The sequence below is a fragment of the Hevea brasiliensis genome, chromosome 10, assembly GCF_030052815.1.
Source record: "Hevea brasiliensis isolate MT/VB/25A 57/8 chromosome 10, ASM3005281v1, whole genome shotgun sequence".
In the NCBI taxonomy this organism is placed as follows: domain Eukaryota; kingdom Viridiplantae; phylum Streptophyta; class Magnoliopsida; order Malpighiales; family Euphorbiaceae; genus Hevea; species Hevea brasiliensis.
This window is the reverse complement of record NC_079502.1, coordinates 100,807,061-100,829,359: the sequence shown is the minus strand read 5'-3', so window position 1 is coordinate 100,829,359 and position 22,299 is coordinate 100,807,061. Positions and strand designations below refer to the sequence as shown.

The window sequence follows — 22,299 nt, the reverse complement described above, 5'->3', positions numbered from 1 at the left end:
TCAGTTGTAAATTTGACTAGCCTATGAAAAATGAAAAGGAAAAACCCATGAATCATGAGAATGGTTCATCGATGAAGCTTTTCAACTTCTAAAAGGGTCAAAATGGTACCCAGAAATCTGTGAACAAGATTAAAAATATACATTTGCTTTCATTGAGAGTCGAACTCAAGACCTCCCGCTTACTAAACGGGTGCTCTAACCAACTGAGCTATGAAAGCTTCGATAGTAAATGTCAAATGAAAACAAGTATCATGAACTGGCCCAGAGCAATGTCAGACGATCACATGAGATGGGCCCAACGTTGTTCTGAGCCATGACAGCGTCTACAGTTGGCTTTCGTCCTATGATTAAAAATTGACTACTCACAGAGTCTCATGGAGTTTAAGTTAATTTCAAGTAAATCCCACATAATTAACGTAAATAACCGAGTTTTTATTGAAAAGTGTCTATGTCGGTACACTCTCTCAAATGTACAGTCAACGAGTCAATCTCCTAAAACGACATCTAAAAAGAATATTTACTCATGGCCTCACTCTCGTCGTTTTAGAAATTAAACAGCACCACAGCACTCTCCTGTCAGAGCGAGCTCTGTAATAAAACACCAAATTTCTTGCGACTGAATTACATTTTTCTTGCCCAGTCGACACTCCAATCTCCATGGTTAAATCTAGTCAATAAAATAACTAAAATTAACGAATTTATATAAATATCTCTCTTACCTGTATCCTCTTCCCTAAAATGCTCGCTGCTGAGCTCTCCAACTCTCACTACTCTACAATGGCCAAATCGACTTTTAGAAATAATAAAGCTTCTTCCTGTTTCAGTGATGTCTTTCTCTATCTTGGTGGTGCTTTGTTTGCTTTTTTACTCGTATGGTCTCTTTGGTCTTATGCCGGTCCTGACATATCCGGTACTTCGGAACCCAAGGTCACTGATTCCAACCTCAAGGTTGGTTCTAATTCAAAAACTTGCGTAAAGGAAGACCCGGCGATTAACCTCCTCTATGACCCTCCTGATACAACCTTCTACGACGATCCGGAGCTCAGATATTCCATCGAGCAGCCTGTCAAAGATTGGGATCAGAAGAGAAATGAGTGGCTGAGGCATCACCCGTCTTTCGCACCCGGCGCTCGTGATCGAGTGGTGATGGTCACTGGATCGCAGTCGACTCCGTGTAAGAACCCAATTGGCGACCATTTTCTCTTGAGATTCTTTAAGAATAAAGTGGACTACTGCAGAGTCCACGGCTACGATATCTTCTACAACAACGTGCTGCTCCACCCCAAAATGCACACTTTCTGGGCGAAACTGCCGATGGTGAAGGCCGCGATGCTAGCTTACCCAGAGGCGGAGTGGATCTGGTGGGTGGACTCAGACGCGATGTTCACCGACATGGAATACAAACTTCCATTACGCCGTTACGATTACAAGAACCACAACCTGGTTGTCCACGGCTGGCCGAAGTTGATATACGAGGAGAAGAGCTGGACTGCGCTAAACGCCGGTGTTTTCCTGATCAGAAACTGTCAATGGTCCATGGACTTCATAGATAAGTGGGCCAAGATGGGTCCTATGAGCCCAGAGTACGAGAGATGGGGCCAGATTCAACGTTCCTTATTCAAAGACAAGTTGTTCCCAGAATCGGACGATCAATCGGCTCTGATTTATCTGCTGTACGAAGATAAGAGTTTAATGGACAAGATTTATCTAGAGGGAGAGTATTACTTCGAAGGGTATTGGTTGGAGATAGTGCCGACATACGATAACATCACCGAGAGGTACACAGAGATAGAGAGAGGGGACAAGAAATTGAAGAGGAGACACGCGGAGAAAGTGAGCGAGCAATACGGTGCGTTTAGGGAGGTTCACTTGAAGGAAGCAGGGAACGGGAAAGGGAGCTGGAGGAGACCATTTATCACTCATTTCACAGGGTGCCAGCCCTGCAATGGAGACCACAACAAGATGTACGAAGGAGACAGTTGCTGGAAGGGAATGGTGAGAGCCTTGAATTTCGCTGATAATCAGGTGCTGAGGAAGTATGGGTTTGTGCACCCTGATTTGCTCGATTCCAAAACGGTGCAGGAGACGCCGTTTGATTACCCCGACGACGGACCATGGTAAAAGCCAATGTATAAAGTGGTTCAAGGTAAAGATAGTAAAGATGCTTTACTTAATGTATATGATAGTGAACAAGTGCCCTGATATTTTTGGCTTTTAGGGCTTCATACAAATGCATGATTGAAGAATAATGCTCAACATCTGAGTGATTGTTTATGATGGAAAAATGATGACCTTGGGTGGGTAAAGCTTACGAAGAATTGGAATTTTAGGCAATTGACTTGTTTTGCTGAATAAATTCGGGTGCTTTTTGATAGCTACTAAAATCATTAAGATATGAGACTGCCATTATTGTTGGTATCCAAAACAGTGGATTTCAATTCTGTTCTTATTTGGAATTGCTAAACTCTTTCAATTATTTAAGTTTGAAAATTTTCACTGCCAATACCATTTAGCAGTTGTTAGTGTTAATGTTAGTGTTTTTTTTTTTTTTTTTTTTTTTTTAAATTAAAAATTAATTGGTATTGATCCTTTAATAAATTATGTTAGTGTTTTTTTTTTTAAATATGAAAATATATAAAGTTGTTAGAGTTTTATTATAGTTAATTTGCTATAAATAATAGATTATTAATGCTATTTATAAAAATAACATAGTACGTGTGCTGCTAATAATAGTATAAAAAAATGTTTAACCCTAAATTACTATATAAATATATATAAATAATAGATCCAAATAAATCATAGACTATATAAATAATAGAACTAAATAGGCTAGTTTAAAAATATATATACAGTCTAATATATTTAGGACTAATAAACTAAATAAATAAAAAAATTTAAAATACAAATAAATTTAATTAATAATAAAATATAATAATATAATTTGGTATTATGACAATAAATAAATAAATTTAATTAGTTATTAAAAATTAATATATCAATAATATTATTATATTATATATAATAAAAATTATTTATAAAAAAATTAAATCACGAATATATATAATTAGTATAAACAAAAAATATAAACGACGTATAACGAACGTTCTAAAAAAACTAGTGAAAGAAAAATGGTAGTGCATAATTTTGCAAAGTTTAAATAGAAATGAAAAAAAAAATATTAGATATATAATGATAACATATAGTTTATTTAGGATGTCTCCAACTCAAATTTTTATAATAAGTAATAAAATGGAAACTGTATTTAAATGAATAAAAAAAAAATCTCGATATAGAATATGTCTTAATAGAAATATAAGTCTTGAAAAAGATAATTTTACTTATGAAAAAAATAATTTTTGAAAAACAAATAAACAAGAATTTTATATTTATATGTATCAATTTTTCAATATTAATTTTTTTAATTTTTAAAATTCAACTAATATTTAAAAAACAACTTAAAGTTATTTTTCATTATTTTTCTTTATAATCATAATTATACCGTGAAAGTTTCATAATAAAATTGAATAATTATTTATGAATAATTTTATTTAAAATAATAAAAATAATAATATTATTATAAAATAAATAACACATTAAAAATGTTTATTGTTAATAGATAAGCTCGTTTTTCATATATATTTTTTTTCCTTATTTTTCATGAAAAACGAAAATTGAAATTTTCTTTAAAATGACAAATTAGAAAATTTTCATAAGCAAATAAAAAAAATAGTGTTTTGTTTTATAGGCTAATGAATGCTTTGATGAAAAAAAAAATCCGATTATTATGCAGTAAAAGAAATTGTTTAGTTCTTAAAAGAAAAAAAAATTAATGTATTGATTGATTCTTTTAAACCTATAGTTTCCTAAATTCTTCAACCCATATTCTAAATAAGAAAAATTGCAAAATGTTAAATTAATAATTAAAGAGGTAAAAAAATGTTACTATTTAATAACTGCTAATAATAATAAAAAAATCAATTGAAGATAATTTGATGAATTTACTGTTTATTTATATTATTAAATTTTCATATTGTATCCTTGACATTTTATATGTACCGTATGACTCCGTGATGAATTCCACATTTTTATATCAAACTCCATATTACTATGTTTTCTACTTGTGATTCACATTTGACTAAGCTTATGACTATTCTATATCATACCACGACGTAAGGTGGCAATGAATCAGGTTTCTATGAGTATCTAATCTAATCAAATTTTAATAGGATAAATTTGAATAATATATAATTGAAATTCAGATGAATTTAGGTTTAGATAATAATAGTCGTAACAGATACAAATTGGATTTAAATTTTGTATATTAGATATTTATTACTCAAATTTATTTTTATAAATACTCAATTAAATATAATATATATTTTTTTTATAATAATATTTATAAATTTTATATATTTTATTTTAAATAAAATAAAATTTAAATATTTTTTAAAATTATTAAATTTTAAAATATAAAATATTAATAAAAATTAATTTTTATGTAAATTATTAATTATAATATATAAAATTAAATAAATTCGAGTATGTTTTGAGTAATATTAATCGGATTTAAAAAGAGTGATTTCCACTATTCCTACATAGAAATTTCCTTAGGGTTTACCTAGTTAATTTGTTGATTGAAAATGATAGCATTTTCTTTTTAAGTGGAAGATTAGAGTAGTGTAGACTTAAACATGGACACGTTAAACGAGCGATATGCTTTCATTTGCACGAGCGCTTGATTTGTCAGTGTTCATCTTTGTTCTTAGAAACCAAAATGCCGATAACACGATTCCTACTTCGGCAGAATTGTCATACAAATATATGATTGATACAGCAGATAAGAAAAGATACAAAAATTCGTTACTGCACAATGAAATCACAGAGCTAATAACAATCGACACACTTCTTAATAAACCTGAAATCATGGTAACATGATCAATGTGTTGACGCTAAGGTAACAAGTACAATAACACAATCTCCTAAAGTTACCTTCAAGAAAGCATAGCACTGGCATCATCTTCGTCACCGTCCCCTAATGGTGCTTCATTAAACATGTACTGGTTCTGATACTCGATCAAGTACTGTGTTGATCTCTTCACATCCAAAAACAGATTATAAGCTCGAGTGATGTCCTCGCTCTCTACAAGTTTTCCCTTGCGCCTCTGGCATGCCAATGCAGCAGCAGTAATGAGATTAATGGCATATCTCAAGGATGTTTCTACCCCAATGTGCGTCAATAAAGCCTTTGCCTCTTCAGACGTTTCCACCTCTTCTTCTTGACACCGAATGTCCACAATCTTGCGAATTTCATCCTTCGTATAAGGCTGAGTTGTTATAATTAGTAGGCGATCAAGCAGATCTATGGGAATCCCATGTGGAGATTTGTAATTTGTGCCTCGAATTGTGGTGATCCCTCTGTTGGTTGCTACAACTAATATTGGAGCCATTTCATTCTCAAGAGCACGATTCAGGAAAGAGAAGCATTCAATGTCAAGCATGTGCACCTCATCAATGAAGAGAACACCTGGCACAATATCTGCCTTGCCTTCCTCCCTCCATTCTGCCACCTTGGTGTCAATTTGTTCCCTCACTTCTGCACGGATTTCACCAGTATCACCAGTGAAGAGAGCCAGAAACCCTTGTGTTCTAGAAAATGAAAGATAAAGTTGGTACAAAGAACAGGAAAAAAAAATTATAGTTATAACAGCTGTTACAAGCTCAAATCTATTTGCTACGTTATCTATGGAGACTTAACAAAAACATGTCCAAAAATTGAACATGGGCGTACTGAAACATCATATGTTAAACTAGTGTAAGATGTGTTAAATAACATAGCAAATGTACTGACTGAATACATACTTCAAAAGTTGACTGGCATAAAATGTTTAGCCTTAGAGTCTCAAGGGTGAAAATTAATTTTGAAATCTTAAGACATAACCTGAGTGTGAATGTGTGATTCTTGATTTGCAGTTAGGTGTGAAATTGTAAATAATGAAAATGTGATGATTATCTCCTTAAGCTTTGAAATTTGAAGAATGGTAAGATCTAGTCATTCAAGACGATTGATTATAAAGAGAGACCCAAACACATTAGCTTTCTGTCTCTAGTCAATGCTAACACTATAAACATTATTTCCATTGGCAGAGTTCAATTGAAGGTTGGGGGTGACAAAACAAGAGCCAGCAAACATGGATGAGTCTATAAGCAGAAAAGACGAGAAGCAAGCTCCTTCTCGCCCCTTCTCCCACCTTCTCCCACCAGCTTCTCTATCCAGCCGAGTGAAATCCTCTGTCCATCTGGAACCTCTCTGTCCCTCACCCACCCATTACCCCAAACCTTCATATTGAAAGAAAAATGGTGTCTTCCAAAAATATCTTGTACCCAATTTCTTTTGCTGTCTCAGACCCAGATTCCATACTCACACCCATGTTGTCGTTTTACATAGGTACTCCAGGGGAAATTGCAGAGCCTGAGCAACAAAAGCTTAGACTGACAGGAAAGAATATCAAAAAGACAAAGGCCAAACCAAATGCAAGCATAAGTTGTTCTTGTGCAGAACTTTCAATAGCAGCCAGCACTTCTGTCAATATCTTATTAACTCGCAATAGAGGAAATTCTTGAGTTAAATCTAATCCTATGACATAATGAAAACGCCTCAATAAACAATTTGGTACTACTGCTAGGTTGAATCGCTTTAATTCTTTGAATTTTTTTTATTGGTTTAATTCTTGCATTGTAATCAAGATGAAATTCAACAATACTTGCATTTTAATGTAGGAGTGACAATTCGAGTTGATAGGTCGTGTTCGTGTAGTGTAAACACGCGACACAAATACAATTAAGATTTACACGAACACGATACGATTAACAAATCGTGTCAAAAATTTAAACACGAACACAAACATTCTATTATACAGGTTACAGAACCAATTTAACACGAAATAACACATTTAACATGGTTTGACACGTCGAAAAGAATTTGACACGAACACCAATAAGCTTGACACAAACCCTATATTTATTTTCATGTCAGTGTTCGTGTCGTGTTCGCGGATGGTGTCTAAAATTGCCATCGCTACTTTAAAAACACCAAAAGGGTCTATTATTCTGTCATACAAATTTCTTTTAAGAAGGGGTCAGAATAGTGATATGTTGCTTCATGCGATACGACAGATCAATATTAGCACCCATATGGAATACGGCTGTAGGAATCACATTATCATGTGTATAAAGCTATAAACAGTGCAAAATGCAGATTATTCTTTCTGGTGCACTTGAAACGGTTCTAAAGTCTAATTCTTCATAATCTACATACTACATTTCAAAATCATCAAAATAGCATCAAACAAACACAAAATTACCTGCTATTAATGACATCAATCTCGTGAAGCGTCACACAATGCACCACCTCTTTCCTCTTCTGCAGCTCACCGTCGGGGCATTGAACAAACTTCACCTGTGGCCCCATGGCATCGTAGTCCCTTGACCGTGAAAATGACCTCCCGAGCTTTGTAATTTTTCCGGACGCCTTATCTATCGCAATTACATCCCCACTTTGCACTTTTTCCTTTCCCAGTGCTTCTATCATCTTCGCCCCCAAATCATAAACCGTCTCCATTTCCGTCGTTTTTAGTGTCAATTTCCCTGTCTTCGAGGCCGCACCACTTACCGCTGGCCTATCGATTTGAACTTCAACGACTTCACCTTCGATTATCTCGGTTTCTTCTTTAATTCTTACGCCGATTGCTTTTCGAAAAGCTTGCATTAGGGCTTCGGTTTTAGACATCTCCAGCGAGAAGATTTCGCTGCCAGAGACCATAGCAAATGGGGTTTCGAGTCCTAGCGATTTCGCCATGCCCATTGCAATTGCGGTTTTTCCAGTACCCGGCTGTCCCGCCAGAAGTACGGCTCGACCAGCGATTTTCCCATCCTTTATCATTTGGAGGATGACGCCGGCGGCCTTTCGGGCTGCAGTCTGGCCTACCATGCCCTCAGAGACGGCGCGGGGTTCCAGAGCGGAGTCGAGACCAAGTCCACGTATGTGGGAGTGGGCGCCTATGCGCTCAATTCGGGTCAAGTCTCGGCTTTCGGAGAGCTTGAGTTCCGCCATGTTAATGGTTATCGGGGAGGGGACCTTCGAGTCGGAGATAATTAGGGTTTAAGGTTTTGTCAGGGTTTCTACAAGCTAGAGCGCGGCTTAAGGATTGAAAACTTTTGTGAGAAGGCCAAAAGAATTGTTTTTTAAGGGAAAAAAAGTATCATTTTTATTAAGGATATTCGGTCATCGTTCGGAATTACCATTTGGTAATTTATTATAATGCATGTCATCTAAAATCTCTTGTATCTGTAAGATGTTTTTTTATTTTGTAAATTTAATTATATATAATTTAATATAAATTTTTAGAAGATAATATAATTTATATTAGAAACGGTAAGTTAGTAAAAAAAATTATAAATTTATTATTAAAACATATATATATATATATATATATATATATATATATATATATATATATATAAGTCAAAACATAAAAATAGATTCATAAAATTATCATATATGTCACATTTTATAACCATTAGACTTAATAATTTATCAAGAATATTTACTTTATATAAATATTAATTGCTCTAAAATTTAATTTACCCTCTTTAATTTTAAAATTTAAATCTTTATTTTCTTTTTTTATTTTTTTACTTCTTTTAAAGTTACAATATTTTTATTTTTACTTTTTTAACCTTTAATTGGTATTTATGAATTAATTTAAAAATAATATAAATTATTTATCAAAATTTAAAATTAAATCATATTTATATCAATTTCTGTTAAATATTTTATTTATTAATATTAAAAAATAAATTATTTCTTATTTATCTGAAATATTAAGTGTATAACTTATTAAAATACTCACCTTTTACTTATTTATAGTAATAATTTAATTATTTTATATTTTTTAATTTGTATAATTATTTTTTAATTATTTATTATATTTTATTTTTTAAATTTATTGTGTTTATAATAATAAATTGTTTTTTTAATTTTTTGTAATTGTGTGCATGATTATAGACTATACTTTAAAAAATAAATATTCTTATAAAAGCTATAGAGTTTAAAAATTAAATGACTAGAATAAAGAGATATCCAACTTTTAAGTGATTTATATAAAAAATAAATGTAATCTTAAAAAAATATATAAAATATGTTATAGGAAAATTAAAATAATAAAAATTTACAATTGTTTAGAAGTATAAAAAAATTAAATTTAGAAGAATAAATTTAATACTTAAAAAAAGAAAAAATAAAATATAAATCATAAATTCAGAAATTATTTGATATAATTTTATTATTATTATTTAAATATTATCATAGTATTTAAGATTTTATTTTTAATATATTTATTTTATAAACTATTTCTAATAATATATTACCTTTTTTTAATATAATTATATTGTAAAAATATTGCATTGTTACAGTTTTATGAATTTTAATAGAAATATAATTCTTTAAAGTTTTAATTGCATGAAATATAATTAATTAAAAATAAAATTTTATAGTATAATTTTAAAATATAAAATTTTATAAAAATAAATATTAAAATAAAAAAATAAGTAAGTAACTTAATATGCAGGCAAAATGAATGATTAGATATTAGAACGAGATATTTAAATATAAAAAATAAATTTGTTGAGGATTTATTGGAATTAATTGTTAAATTCAATTGATAACTGATAATAATTGATTTATATTAAGTATTTAATAAAATTATATTTAGTTGTTATTTTATTATATTATTAAAATAAATATATAATTAAATTTTTTAAAATTAATTAAATAATATTAAAAATATAGATAAAATAATTATTAATATTGATAAAGAAAAAAATTATAATTAATTTTAAATTTTTAAATATAAATAAATATTTTATACTTTACATTATTAATAAAAATTATTTTAAAAAAATTAAAATACACTAATTAAAGATATTAAAATTATAAATAAAAATATAAAAATATTAATTTTTAAATTAAATAAAAAATAATAATTTAATTAAAATAAAAAATAAAATCAAATCGACAATCAACTGTTTACCAACCATCTGCTGCACTTACAAAAACAAAGCACCCTCTCAATGTAGCTTTTCCTTTCATGGAACCAATGAATCTCCCAGCAGTTGAGTTACATAAGATTCAATCGCTTTCTCCAGCATTTGATGATCCTAAAATCCCTCTACACATCACCACGTTGAGACTTCAACCTTTCCCTTCCCAACCTCTTCGCCATCCTCCTCTGCTTTACCTTGCTTCCGCTGCTTTGGTTACCACGACTGTCATCAGCATTTTCTCGAGCACCTGGAGTGTCTTCATCGACTGCTCCACTACCATCCCCACCGCTATCGTTGTTTGATGGAGGTAACAATGGCCCAATAATTTCTCTTCGACGAGAATTTTCTTCCTTAAGCTTCTTCTTACGAAGCCTCTTCCTCTGAGCCCTGGTTAACTTCTGCTGCCCGCAGTCAATCTCACCATCATCCTCACTAGTTGAGGAACTACTTTGCCGCAGCCCATAATCATCTGCGTTTAAAATCTAAAGTAAATATGAATATAAATTGGGTAGGATCAATTGATAAATGATATACCTGGAATCAGATTCACATCAAAGTCTTCCCCAGGAGTGCTCAAAGGCTCTTTTTCTTTTTCATCTTCCGCCTGGGGCTCTGGCTTTGGTGGATAAAGAGTGTTGAGCAGGGCTTCATGGAACTTACGACGTTTCTCTTCGCGGCGCATTAGCGAGAAAGGGCATATACTATGGCTTGTGGATTGTGATAATTGCCACTTAGATGAATGGTTTTGACTCCTTGAGCTCTCTATAGATCAACCCATCTTGCTGGTTTTGTTGTCCGTCACTGAACACTATTGTTCAAAAGCAACGACTTGTCGTTTCAGCATTCTAATTATTATGTATCAGGGAATTTTGGTCCTGTAAAATTTTATCAAATCACTAAAAGAACTACATAGAACTCTTGCCTTCACTGTTTCAAATGTCAGTTGATTGGAAAATTCCATCGCGTATTTGCATGAACAAAGGCATAATTGAACACAAGAACAAACTGAAGTTGATATATGTAGTCATAAGCATGTACCTTGCAACTTGACCATCAACCAGCCATGGCAGCCAGCGTTCAACAATGGAGAGATTCAGAGTCTTGATATGCAGGGAACAATCACGTTATGATCGCCATTGCTAATATATATTACTCTTTAAATACACTTGAAAAATGAAGTATTTTCAGTTTCCATCCGCACTGCAAAACGGGGCCTAATTATGATGTCTTAGCAGGCAATCTATGCAAGTATACAACACACACAGGTAATTACGGTTGCAAGACCTGTATGTCAGAGCTTGATAACATCTGGAGTTGAGATTCAGGTGATACCCTGTAGAACTCTGGGCATCATACACGCACATGTAATATAAGCTATTGGCCTTTTTTTTTTTTTCAACAGATAGGACACAAGTATACAAATTATTGATAAAAATATATCTAATAAAATTATGATAATTTTAATAAAATTTGTATTAATTTATTTTATTTTATAATTCACATTAATTTATTTACGATAGACTAATTATGATAATGAATATTAAGTATTATTTTGTCCTTTTTCTGTACCTAAATGCTTTTGGCATTGTGATTAGCTATTGGCATTTGGCAATCAATGCTTAACGTTCAGATGACGATCATCATGAATAAATAAATAAATTATAACTTTTATAAAACACAACGATAAAAATTTATAATTTTATTTTTAAATTTTATTATATATTATATTTTAATTTTTAAATTTAATATTTATTTATTTATTTTTAATTTTACACTATATTATATATTAATTCTTGAATTTTAAAAAATTAATTATATAATTTCTGAATTTTATTGTAACACCCCAAAAATTTTAAATTTATGAGTATTTTTGGTATTTTAATTTTATTTGAATTTTAGGAATTTTTTTGAGATTTTTCGGATTTTAAAAATCGGGTTCGATTTTCCGAAAATATAAACTTTGATAATTTTTAAAAATTAATTTAAAGACCACGTGGAAAAACTAAAAATATATTTGGAGTCTACGTATTTTTCTGAGTTTTATGAAATTTTTTCGGAATTTTTGGACCTCGTTTTCGGTCCTGAGGCAGAGTAAAAATTCAAAATTTTGTATTTTGAATCGAACCGGCTGAATCGAACCAGACCGGACCGGATCGGACCGATCGAATCGGACCGGCCCTTTTCCTTCTTCCTTTTTCTTCTCCCGCGCGCGATGGCTCTCTCCCTTTTCTCTCTCGTTTCTCTCTCCTCGCTTGTGCCGGCCGGTACGCAACCAGCCGGCCCGGCGCGCGCGTGACCAGGCCGCGCGCCCGCGCCGGCGTGCGCGTGAAACGCGCGGCGCAGCCGCCAGCTCGCCGATCCGGCCGTCCACCGATTTGGACCGGTCTTGTGTCCAAAATCATCTACTCGGCGAGAGCTTTCCATAGACACCAAGAACGCGAAATCCATCGGCGGATTGTCAGATTTTTGCTCGGGAAGATTTTAGCCCATTTCGACTTTTGGGCTAGATTTCTCGGCAGTGAATCCACGAGGAAAGCGAGGCCACCGGCACGCTCCATTCGTCGAGAGCCGCAGCGACATAAATTTGAATTTTTAGACACCGTTTTCGGTGGGTCCCACGGAACCGCGGTGTATTTTCGACCATTAAATGAGCTTAGAAAATTCTGAAAAATTTATGTACTAACCCCGTGTTATGGGCTACGTGTAGGTATCCTCGATTCGCGGAAATTCGGCGATTGGCCGATGCGCAAATTTGGGCGAACGGACCGTTCTGGAAAAGTCTCGAATTGGACCGAGGTTTTGGCTAGCCCCATTGTCGGGCGTCTCGGCGCGTTCGAAGTCGGAATCGGCAAAGGTAAACCGAACCTTGTTTTTCGTAATTTTCTAGTGCTTAAATAGGATTAAAAATCCATAAAATATTCGTGGTAGCTTAGAAAATTACGATTCTTGTTGCAATAGCTTAGTAAGATTTCTAACGACCGCAGGGCAAAGTTTTATAATTTTTAGAGCTTGGTTGGGCAGTTATAGCAAAAATGATCAAAAAGAAGGACTAAATTGAAATTAAGCGTATTGAGATGGATGATTGATTTGATGGGCGGGAGGGGCTGTGTGATATGATTGAGCTGTTGATATATGGATTGTGAATATAGAAGTGCGTTTTTAGCCCTTTTGCGGGTTGGGTAGGTCTAGGTATAGGGAGACTCTGCAGGATTTTAGTACGACTTAGGGCGTGCTTGATCTTTTCTTTGTTTGTATTGAGTCAAATTTATTAAATAGATGTAATGTAATTGTCGGGTGGCGGAATGACCTTCTTCCTCCGCCCGGCCGCAACAGTAATTTGTCGTCAAGTTTGTGAGTAAAATATTAATTTTAATTGTAATTTCGATATTATTATATGTTCATCATGCCCATGCATCACTTATATGCATATATTTATGTAGTTAAACTCTAGGCACGAATTATGTTGCATTCATAAGCATTAATGTGCCATGAGTGTTGTTGTGGTAATTTGGAGGCGGTGTGCGTGCGTTGGCGTGCGTGTGATGTGGTGTGGACTATGGATGGGGCGGGGTAGTCACGGCTTGAGTTCTTATGGGACCCGTTCCTTGAGGTAGTCACGGCTTGAGTTCTTATTGGGATCCTCGATTTGGTTTATTAAGCTTAAGTCCTGCTTGAGTTATTAGCTGGCACCTGGTTGGATTTAAGAGAGGTGTATTGGGGATCAGCTCCCAATATATTATGATTGATGCTACAGGGTGTGTGAGTGCTCCAAATTACCTTTTTGATGCTATGATGTGAATATGATGTTGATGTTGCATTTCACTCTACGAGTGCATTAGTTCTGAGATAGTTATAGAGATTATGGTTAAAATTGATATTTTACTCTCTGAGTCGAGCAGCTCACTCTGTTCAAAAATTTTACTGAGCCACGGGAGGATATTTTGTTGCAGGTTAACTTTGCTTTTCTACTTAGCGAGTTGTTTATTAATATTTGTGTAATTTTATTTACTCCTAGAATTTCCGCATGTGTTAGCAGTAATTATTTGAATTTGGTCTGTAATATTATTATCATGTTGGACCTGTAAACTTAATATTTTAAGTCATGTTTGATGGATTGGATGAGGGAGCTGAGCTCTCATTTATTTTATGTTGATGAGTATGTGGAGGGTGGTGAGCTCCCAAATGGATTGTTTATTGTGTTTACAGGTCGGGTGAGTGAAAACTCCCGTTGGTAAGTCCATTTATGGCGGACTCTGTCAGTTTGTTTTCTTGAAATTGGGCCTAAATGGGCGTTTGAGTTGGGTAAATGTTCAGTTAGGCTTACTACGGGCCTCGGGGGCTTTAGGTGGCCGAGTCCTAGTCTTGAGTCGGCCCATAGGTTGGGTCGTGACAAATGTGGTATCGAGCTTAGGCTCCAGTTCTTAGGGAATGTTGTCTAAAGTGTTGGGAAGAGTCTACTAGGAGTCACATGCGGAAATATAGGGTCCACATTCGTCTTGCATTGTCATCTTTGCTTCTAGTTTACACTCCATATGTTATGTATAAATATGAGTCTATAGAGTGTGTAATGTGCGATTTTGAATTTTGTGGGCTAATCTTTGCTGAATTTCGGAAAATGCGTAGAAGCGGAGGCGCCACTTGCACGAGCGGATGTGCTGACGAGGTGTCGGCCACGGGATGAGCGCTTTGCCAGGAGGCGGGTAGGAGGCCTAGAGCTGCTCAAGTAGAAGAGCGACTACCCACGATTCGAAACGATCTTTCATGGCACGAGTCCTATGGACCCCATGGCGCTACTCTAGGTGATGCGAGAGAACCATCGACATGATGGCGCGGTATATAGTCCACCCTCCACGGCGATCCACGCACCAAGAGAGAATCTTACAAGCAGATCATAAATTTCAAGAAGTTGGTGCACGGTACCTATGATGTGTCGAGCGATGCATATCGGTTTTGGATTCTGCGACGGCGGGAGCGAGTCTGATTGGTGATAGAAGATTGATAGAGTGTATGCGGCCGCGTCATGGGGCCCATGCCTAGGCAATGGATGAATGACTACGTGTTACCGGATGGAGGGTTTGACATGGGCTCGGTTGTGGAACTTTTTATCAGCGGTTTGTGCGAGAAAGTTTGAGAGATCGAAGCGATGGGCCTTTGAGGCCTTAAGGCGAGAATGGCAGTGCAGTAGATGAATATGCTCTGAATTTACGGAATTGGCAGATATGCCCCTACGGTATCTCGAGAGACTATGAAGGTGAAAAAGATTCCTAAAGGGGCTTGGCGGAGATATGCAAACTGGCCATGATGTACGTCGGTCTTTTGATGTGGTGGTTGGCCGAGCTAGGCAGATTGAGATCGATTATCTTTGTAGATGGCAGCGGAAGAGCAAAGAAAAGCAGGCGAGAGGTTCCTCGGTGTCCCTTCCATGGGTACTCCGGATAGTGGTGGCGAGTAATTACGAGAGGAAAGAGTAGGAACAAGAAAAGTGGTTTTAGACACAAACCACGAGATTGAACCGAGTGCGGATCGGCGGTGGTCACGATTCGAAGTGCAGCGATTGGAGTGCAGCTCGAGATCCTCCTTGGCACCTTGTGCACAGTGTGGAAGAGGACATTGAGGACCTTGTTTGATGGGATCGAGTATGCTTGAGTGTAGCCAACGGGTCACTTTGCTGAGAATGCCCCATGTTGGCGAGCCACAGATGGGGTCACAGGGTTCTGTTGCGAATGTTCCTCGACAGTTGTATCCGGGCGCTTCCAACATGGCGGCGATCGATTCGATGGCCATGAGGCGAGGACAAGGGGCGTGGATTTGGAGGCGGTCGGAGGTAGAAGTCGATGTCGAGTTACGCCACTCGGGGTAGAAGTCAAGCTCGGGTTTTCACCACGACCCACGGGATGCTCAAGCTTCAAATGCGGTTGTGGCGGTATTCTTCAGTACATTCTTATGAGGCTCGTGTTTTGATAGATCCGGGTGCTACACACTCATTTGTCTCCCCTGTATTTGCCATGAGGTTGGGTAGAAACCCTACAACTTTAGAGTGCCCTTTGTCGGTAGCTACCCCACTTAGTGACAACATAGATGTAGATATGGTTTTTCCGGGTAGCCCAGTAGTAGTGGATGGAAAGATCCTCCCAGCAGACTTGGTTCCTCTACGATAATGGATTTGATGTAATCACGGGGATGGATTGGTTGGCAACTCATTATGCCACCTTAGGCTGCGAGGAACAAAAGGTGTATTTCCACATACAGGTGTGGAAGAGTTTAGCTTTGATGGTGACGGGGCGTGGCTCCATATAATTTGGTGTCAGCAATTAGTGCTAGAAAAATGTTGAGGCGTGGATGCCAAGGGTATTTGGCATTGGTGAGAGATACATCTGTAGAAGGTGCCAACATGGAAAATGTTCCTGTTGTCAGAGAATTCATGGATGTCTTCCCTGAGGAGCTTCGGGGTTGCCACGGGAAGGGAAATAGAGTTTTGCATTGATGTTGTCTGGGTACAAACCCCATATCGATGCCACCTTACGAGGATGGCACCAGTGAGAATTGAAAGAGTGAAGGAGCAACTACAGGAGCTTTTGGACAAGGGTTTCATACGTCAGAGCACTTCACCACAGGGTGCTCTGTTCTATTTGTGAGAAAGAAGGATGGGTCATTGAGGTTGTGTATCGACTACAGACAGCTGAACAAGGTCAATGTGAAGAACAAGTATCCACTTCCTCGGATCGATGATTTGTTTGATCATCTCAAGGAGATAGATTCTTTTCCAAGATAGACCTGCGATCAGGCTACCATCAGTTGAGAATCAGGAATGAGGGCGTGTCCAAAAGCGGCTTCGAGGACAAGATATGGTCATTATGAGTTCTTGGTGATGTCTTTTGGACTCACTAATGCACCAGCAGCCTTCATGGACTTGATGAACAGGGTGTTCAAGCCATTTTTGGACCGTTTGTCATCGTATTCATAGATGACATTCAGGTATACTCTCGGACCGAGGAAGAACACGTGTGGCACTGGAGGATGGTGTTGCGGACTTTGAGGAGCACCGGCTATATGCCAAATTTTCAAATGTGAATTTTGGCTAGAAAGCATCTCATTCTTGGGACACGTGGTTTCTAGAGGCGGTATTCAAGTGGATCCCAAGAAAATTGAAGTATGGCGATTGGCTTAGGCCTACAACGATCAGCGAGGTGCGAAGTTTTACAGGTTTAGTAGCTACTATAGGCGTTTTGTACAAGATTTCTCGAGGATAGCGGCTCCCTTAACTAAGTTGACCGGGAAGAATGTTCCATTCATTTGGACGGATATTTGTGAGGTGAGTTTCGAAGCTTAAGGAGTGTCTAACCACTGCCTGTGTTGACACTACTGTGAGTGGTGAAGGATACACCGTGTATTGTAGCGCCTCGAGTTGGCCTAGGGTGTGTTTTGATGCGAGAATGGAAAGGTAGTGGCTTATGCTTCAAGGCGGTGAAGAGGCATGGCGAACTACCCCACCCATGATTTGGAAATGGCGGTGTAATCTTTGCACTGAAAATGCGGAGACACTACTGTATGGTGAAGTGTGCGAGATATACACCGACCACAAGAGTTTAAAGTACATCTTCCAACAGAGGACTTAAACTTGAGGCAGAGGAGATGGATGGAGCTTACGAAGACTATGATTGCACCATCGGTACCACCTGAGGAAGGCCAATGTTGTAGCAGATGCCTTGGCGAGAAAATCTTACAGCGATTTGGCGCACATTTGATAGAGAAGAGACCATTGATTCGGGAGGTACATGAGTTGATGGATCAAGGTTTAATCCTAGATCTTTCGGATGAGGGGTATTGTTGGCTCACTTTTCGGTGAGGCCGGACTTGAGGGCGAGTTAGAGTTTCCCGGCCACGAGACCAACAATTGATGAAGATCATAGAAAGAGTACAACAAGGTGAAGGTGGTGAGTTTGGATTTGCCAATGACGACGCCTTAGTGCAAGGCTCTAGGATATGTGTGCCCGATGTGGACAATTTCGGGAATGAAATCATGCGAGAGGCACACTACACAGCATGCAGTGTCCACGAGTTCCACCAAGATGTACCATGATGTGAAAGATAGCTATTGGTGGAATGGCATGAAGAGAGACATAGCGGACTTTGTGTCCAAGTGCTTGACTTGTCGAGAAGGTGAAGTTTGAACACGAGAGGCCGTCGGGGAAGGCTGCAGAGCTCCCTATCCCGAATGGAAGTGGGAAATGATCACTATGGATTTTGTGGTAGGTTGCCTCGTACCACGCGAGGATATGATTCGATATGGGTAATTGTAGACGCTTGACCAAATCGGCTCACTTCTTACCTTAAAGACTACATACTACGTGGCACGGTATGCGGCTCTACATTCGAGAAATAGTCGATTGCATGGAGTTAGGCTTCCATAATATCGGCGAGAGGGCTGATTCACTTCTCGGTTTTGGAGAAAGTTGCGAGGAGGCACTTGGCACCTGATTGAACTTGATGCGACCTTCCACCCTCGGGCAGACGGACGATCAGAAAGGACAATCCAAACAACTGGAAGACATGCTTCGCATGAGTGTCTTGGATTTTGGAGGTCAATGGGATGGCGACTAGCTTTGGTGGAGTTTGCCTACAACAACGATTATCACTCCGGCATAGGGATGGCACCCTATGAGGCACTATATGGAAGAAAGTGTAGGTCTCCTCTGTGTTGGGCGAGAAATGGGGAAGCGAAGGTGCATGATGTAGACCTAGTGCGGTACACTTGAGGTAGTTCCTTTAATCGAGAAACGGCGAGGGCGGCTTTGATGAAGCAGAAGAGTTATACGGACCCAGACGGAGGATGTGGAGTTTGCGATGGCGACTATGTATTCTGAAGGTATCTCCAATGAAGGAGTCATGAGATTTGGAAAGAAGGGCAAGTTGGCACCTCGGTATATTGGACCTTTTGAGGTTACGGATAGAGTTGGGCGATTGCCTACAGGTTGGAGCTACCACCCAACCTTTCTCACGTTCATCCGTGTTTCACATCTCCATGCTCGGGAAATACATTCCGATCCTTCTCATGTCTATGATAGGATGTGATAGAGCTAAAGAGAACTTGACATTTGAGGAGCGACTGTAGCCATAGTGGACTACCAAGTGAGGCAGTGAGATCAAAGCAGATCCCTATGGTTAAGGTTTTGTGGAGAGTCGATCGGTGGAAGAGTGCACTGGGAGTCGAGCGGGACATGCGTAGCAAGTACCCTTATTTGTTCAATGTATAATCATGTGCTTTATTACGCCTTGTGTAAAAATTCGAGGGCGAATTTTTACGTAAGAGGAAGAATGTAACACCCCAAAAATTTTATTATTTATGAGTATTTTTGGTATTTTAATTTTATTTGAATTTTAGGAATTTTTCTGAGATTTTTGGATTTTAAAAATCGGGTTCGATTTTAGAAAATATAAACTTTGATGATTTTTAAAAATTAATTTAAAGACCACGTGGCAAAACTAAAAATATATTTGGAGTCTACGTATTTTTGAGTTTTATGGAATTTTTGAAATTTTGGACCTCGTTTTCGGTCAGGCGAGTAAAAATTCAAAATTTTGTATTCGAATCGAGCCAGCCGAATCGAGCCAGGACGGATCGGGCCGGTCGAATCGGACCAGCCTTTTCCTTCTTCCTTTTTCTTCTCCCGCGCGATGGCTCTCTCCTTTTCTCTCTCGTTTCTCTCTCCTCCTCATTGTGTGGCCGGCCTTGACCAATGCCGGTAGGCCGCCCGACCCAGGCGGAAAGCAGCGTGAAAACGCCCTGCTGGCAGCCGCTTCGACTTCTCCGGCCAAATCCGGCCGTCCGGCCACCGATTGGGCCGGTCTTGTGTCCAAAATCATCTACTCGTGAGAGCTTTCCATAGACACCAAACGCAGAAATCCATCGAGCGGATTGTCAGATTTTTGCTCGGGAAGATTTTAGCCCATTTCGACTTTTGGGCTAGATTTCTCAAAAGTGAATCCACGAGGAAAGCGAGGCCACCAGCACGCTCCATTCGTCGAGAGCTTCGCAGCGACATAAATTTCAAATTTTTCGACACCGTTTTTGGTGGGTCCCACGGAACCGCGGTGTATTTTCGACCATTAAATGAGCTTAGAAAATTCTGAAAAATTTATGTACTAACCCCGTGTTATGGGCCGTGTAGGTATCCTCGATTCGCGGAAATTCGGCGATTGGCCAAGATGCGCAAATTTGGGCGAACGGACCGTTCTGGAAAAGTCTCGGATTGGGACCGAGGTTTTGGCTAGCCCCATTGTCGGGCGTCGGCGCGTTCGAAGTCGAATCGGCAAAGGTAAACCGAACCTTGTTTTTCGTAATTTTCTAGTGCTTAAATAGGATTAAAAATCCATAAAATATTCGTGGTAGCTTAGAAAATTACGATTCTTTTGCAATAGCTTAGTAATATTGCTAAGGACCGCGGCAAAGTTTTATAATTTTTAGAGCTTGTTTGGGCGGTTTTTGCAAAAATGATCAATAATAAGGACTAAATTGAAATTTTGCGTATTGTGATGGATGATTGATTTGATGGGCGGGAGGGGCTGTGTGATATGATTGAGCTGTTGATATATGGATTGTGAATATAGAAGTGCGTTTTTAGCCCTTTTGCGGGTTGGGTAGGTCTAGGTATAGGGAGACTCTGCGGATTTTAGCACGACTTAGGGCGTACTTGATCTTTTTCTTTGTTTGTATTGAGTCAAATTTATTAAATAGATGTAATGTAATTGTCGGTGGCGGAATGACCTTCTTCCTCCGCCGCCACGGTAATTTGTCGTCAAGTTTGTGAGTAAAATATTAATTTTAATTGTAATTTCGATATTATTATATGTTCGGCATGCCCATGCATCACTTATATGCATATATTTATGTAGTTAAACTCTAGGCACGAATTATGTTGCATTCATAGCGTTAATGTGCCATGAGTGTTGTTGTGGTAATTTGGAGGCGGTGTGCGTGCGTTGGCGTGCGTGTGATGTGGTGTGGACTATGGATGGGGCGGGGTAGTCACGGCTTGAGTTCTTGTTTGGGACCGTTCCTTGAGGGTAGTCACGGCTTGAGTTCTTATTTGGGACCCTCGATTTGGTTTATTAAGCGAAAGTCAGGCTTGAGTTCTTGGCACGAGTTGGATTTAAGAGAGAGTGTATAGGATCGGCTCCCAATATATTATGATTGATGCTACAGGTGTGTGAGTGCTCCAAATTACCTTTTTGATGCTATGATGTGAATATGATGTTGATGTTGCATTTCACTCTACGAGTGCATTAGTTCTGAGATAGTTATAGAGATTATGGTTAAAATTGATATTTTACTCTCTGAGTCGAGCAGCTCACTCTGTTCAAAAATTTTTACAGCCACAGGAGGATATTTTATTGCAGGTTAACACCTTTTCTACTTAGCGAGTTGTTTATTAATATTTGTGTAATTTTATTTACTCCTAGAATTTCCGCATGTGTTAGCGATAATTATTTGAATTTGATGCGTAATATTATTATCATGTTGGACTGTAAACTTAATATTTTAAGTCTGTTTGATGGATTGGATGAGGGAGCTGAGCTCCCATTTATTATTATGTTGATGAGTATGTGGAGGGTGAGCTGAGCTCCCCAATGGATTGTTTATTGTGTTTACAGGTCGGGTGAGTCGAAAACTCCCCGTTGGAAAGTCCATTTTATGGCCGGACTCTGTCCGTTTGTTTTCTTGAATTTGGGTCCAATGGGCCTTAGAATTGGGTAAATGAACAGTTAGGCTTACTACGGGCCTCGGGGGCTTTAGGCTGGCCCAGGTCCTAGTGCCGGTCCGGCCCATAGGTTGGGTCGTGACATTTATACTATATTATACTCTAATCCTTATAATTTTAATATATAGAATATTTTAATACTTTTATTATTAAATAAAGTATAATATAGTATAAAATTTAGAAATTAAATACTTTTATTATTGAATAAAATATAATATAGTATAAAATTTAGGAATTAAATAATTAATTTTTTAAAATTTAAAGATTAAAGTATAATATAGTGTAAAACTCATAAACTAAATTATAAATTCCCCACAATTATAATTTAAATCATTTACTGGTAATTTTTAAAATATTTAATTCAATAGACTATTTACTAAACATCTAGTATTAGTGATTAATAGGGATGACAATTGATTGAATTTTTATGAGTGTTCGA

At 37.3% G+C, this 22,299-nt stretch overlaps 3 protein-coding genes and 1 non-coding gene across 4 annotated transcripts; 1 reads left to right on the top strand and 3 right to left on the bottom strand.

Annotated features, from left to right (window-relative positions):
* Positions 1-144: 144 nt before the first annotated feature.
* TRNAT-AGU (transfer RNA threonine (anticodon AGU)) lies at positions 145-218 on the bottom strand. The gene has a single exon. It is a non-coding gene; the product is annotated as a tRNA-Thr (tRNA).
* Positions 219-421: 203 nt separating this feature from the next.
* On the top strand, positions 422-2,503 carry LOC110650638 (putative glycosyltransferase 7). The gene is made up of 2 exons (XM_021805703.2): positions 422-2,146; positions 2,219-2,503. Exon 1 carries the CDS (start codon positions 739-741, stop codon positions 2,119-2,121), a length of 1,383 nt encoding a protein of 460 aa, XP_021661395.2. The 5' UTR covers positions 422-738; the 3' UTR covers positions 2,122-2,146; positions 2,219-2,503.
* A 2,303-nt stretch (positions 2,504-4,806) lies between these two features.
* On the bottom strand, positions 4,807-8,238 carry LOC110650641 (uncharacterized). Its single transcript, XM_021805706.2, has 2 exons — positions 7,362-8,238; positions 4,807-5,646 (listed from the first exon to the last, which is right to left on the bottom strand). Exons 1-2 carry the CDS (start codon positions 8,108-8,110, stop codon positions 4,992-4,994), a joined length of 1,404 nt encoding a protein of 467 aa, XP_021661398.2. The 5' UTR covers positions 8,111-8,238; the 3' UTR covers positions 4,807-4,991.
* A 1,894-nt stretch (positions 8,239-10,132) lies between these two features.
* LOC131169574 (uncharacterized) lies at positions 10,133-10,889 on the bottom strand. Its single transcript, XM_058128759.1, has 2 exons — positions 10,636-10,889; positions 10,133-10,570 (listed from the first exon to the last, which is right to left on the bottom strand). Exons 1-2 carry the CDS (start codon positions 10,781-10,783, stop codon positions 10,227-10,229), a joined length of 492 nt encoding a protein of 163 aa, XP_057984742.1. The 5' UTR covers positions 10,784-10,889; the 3' UTR covers positions 10,133-10,226.
* Between the last annotated feature and the right edge of the window lie 11,410 nt (positions 10,890-22,299).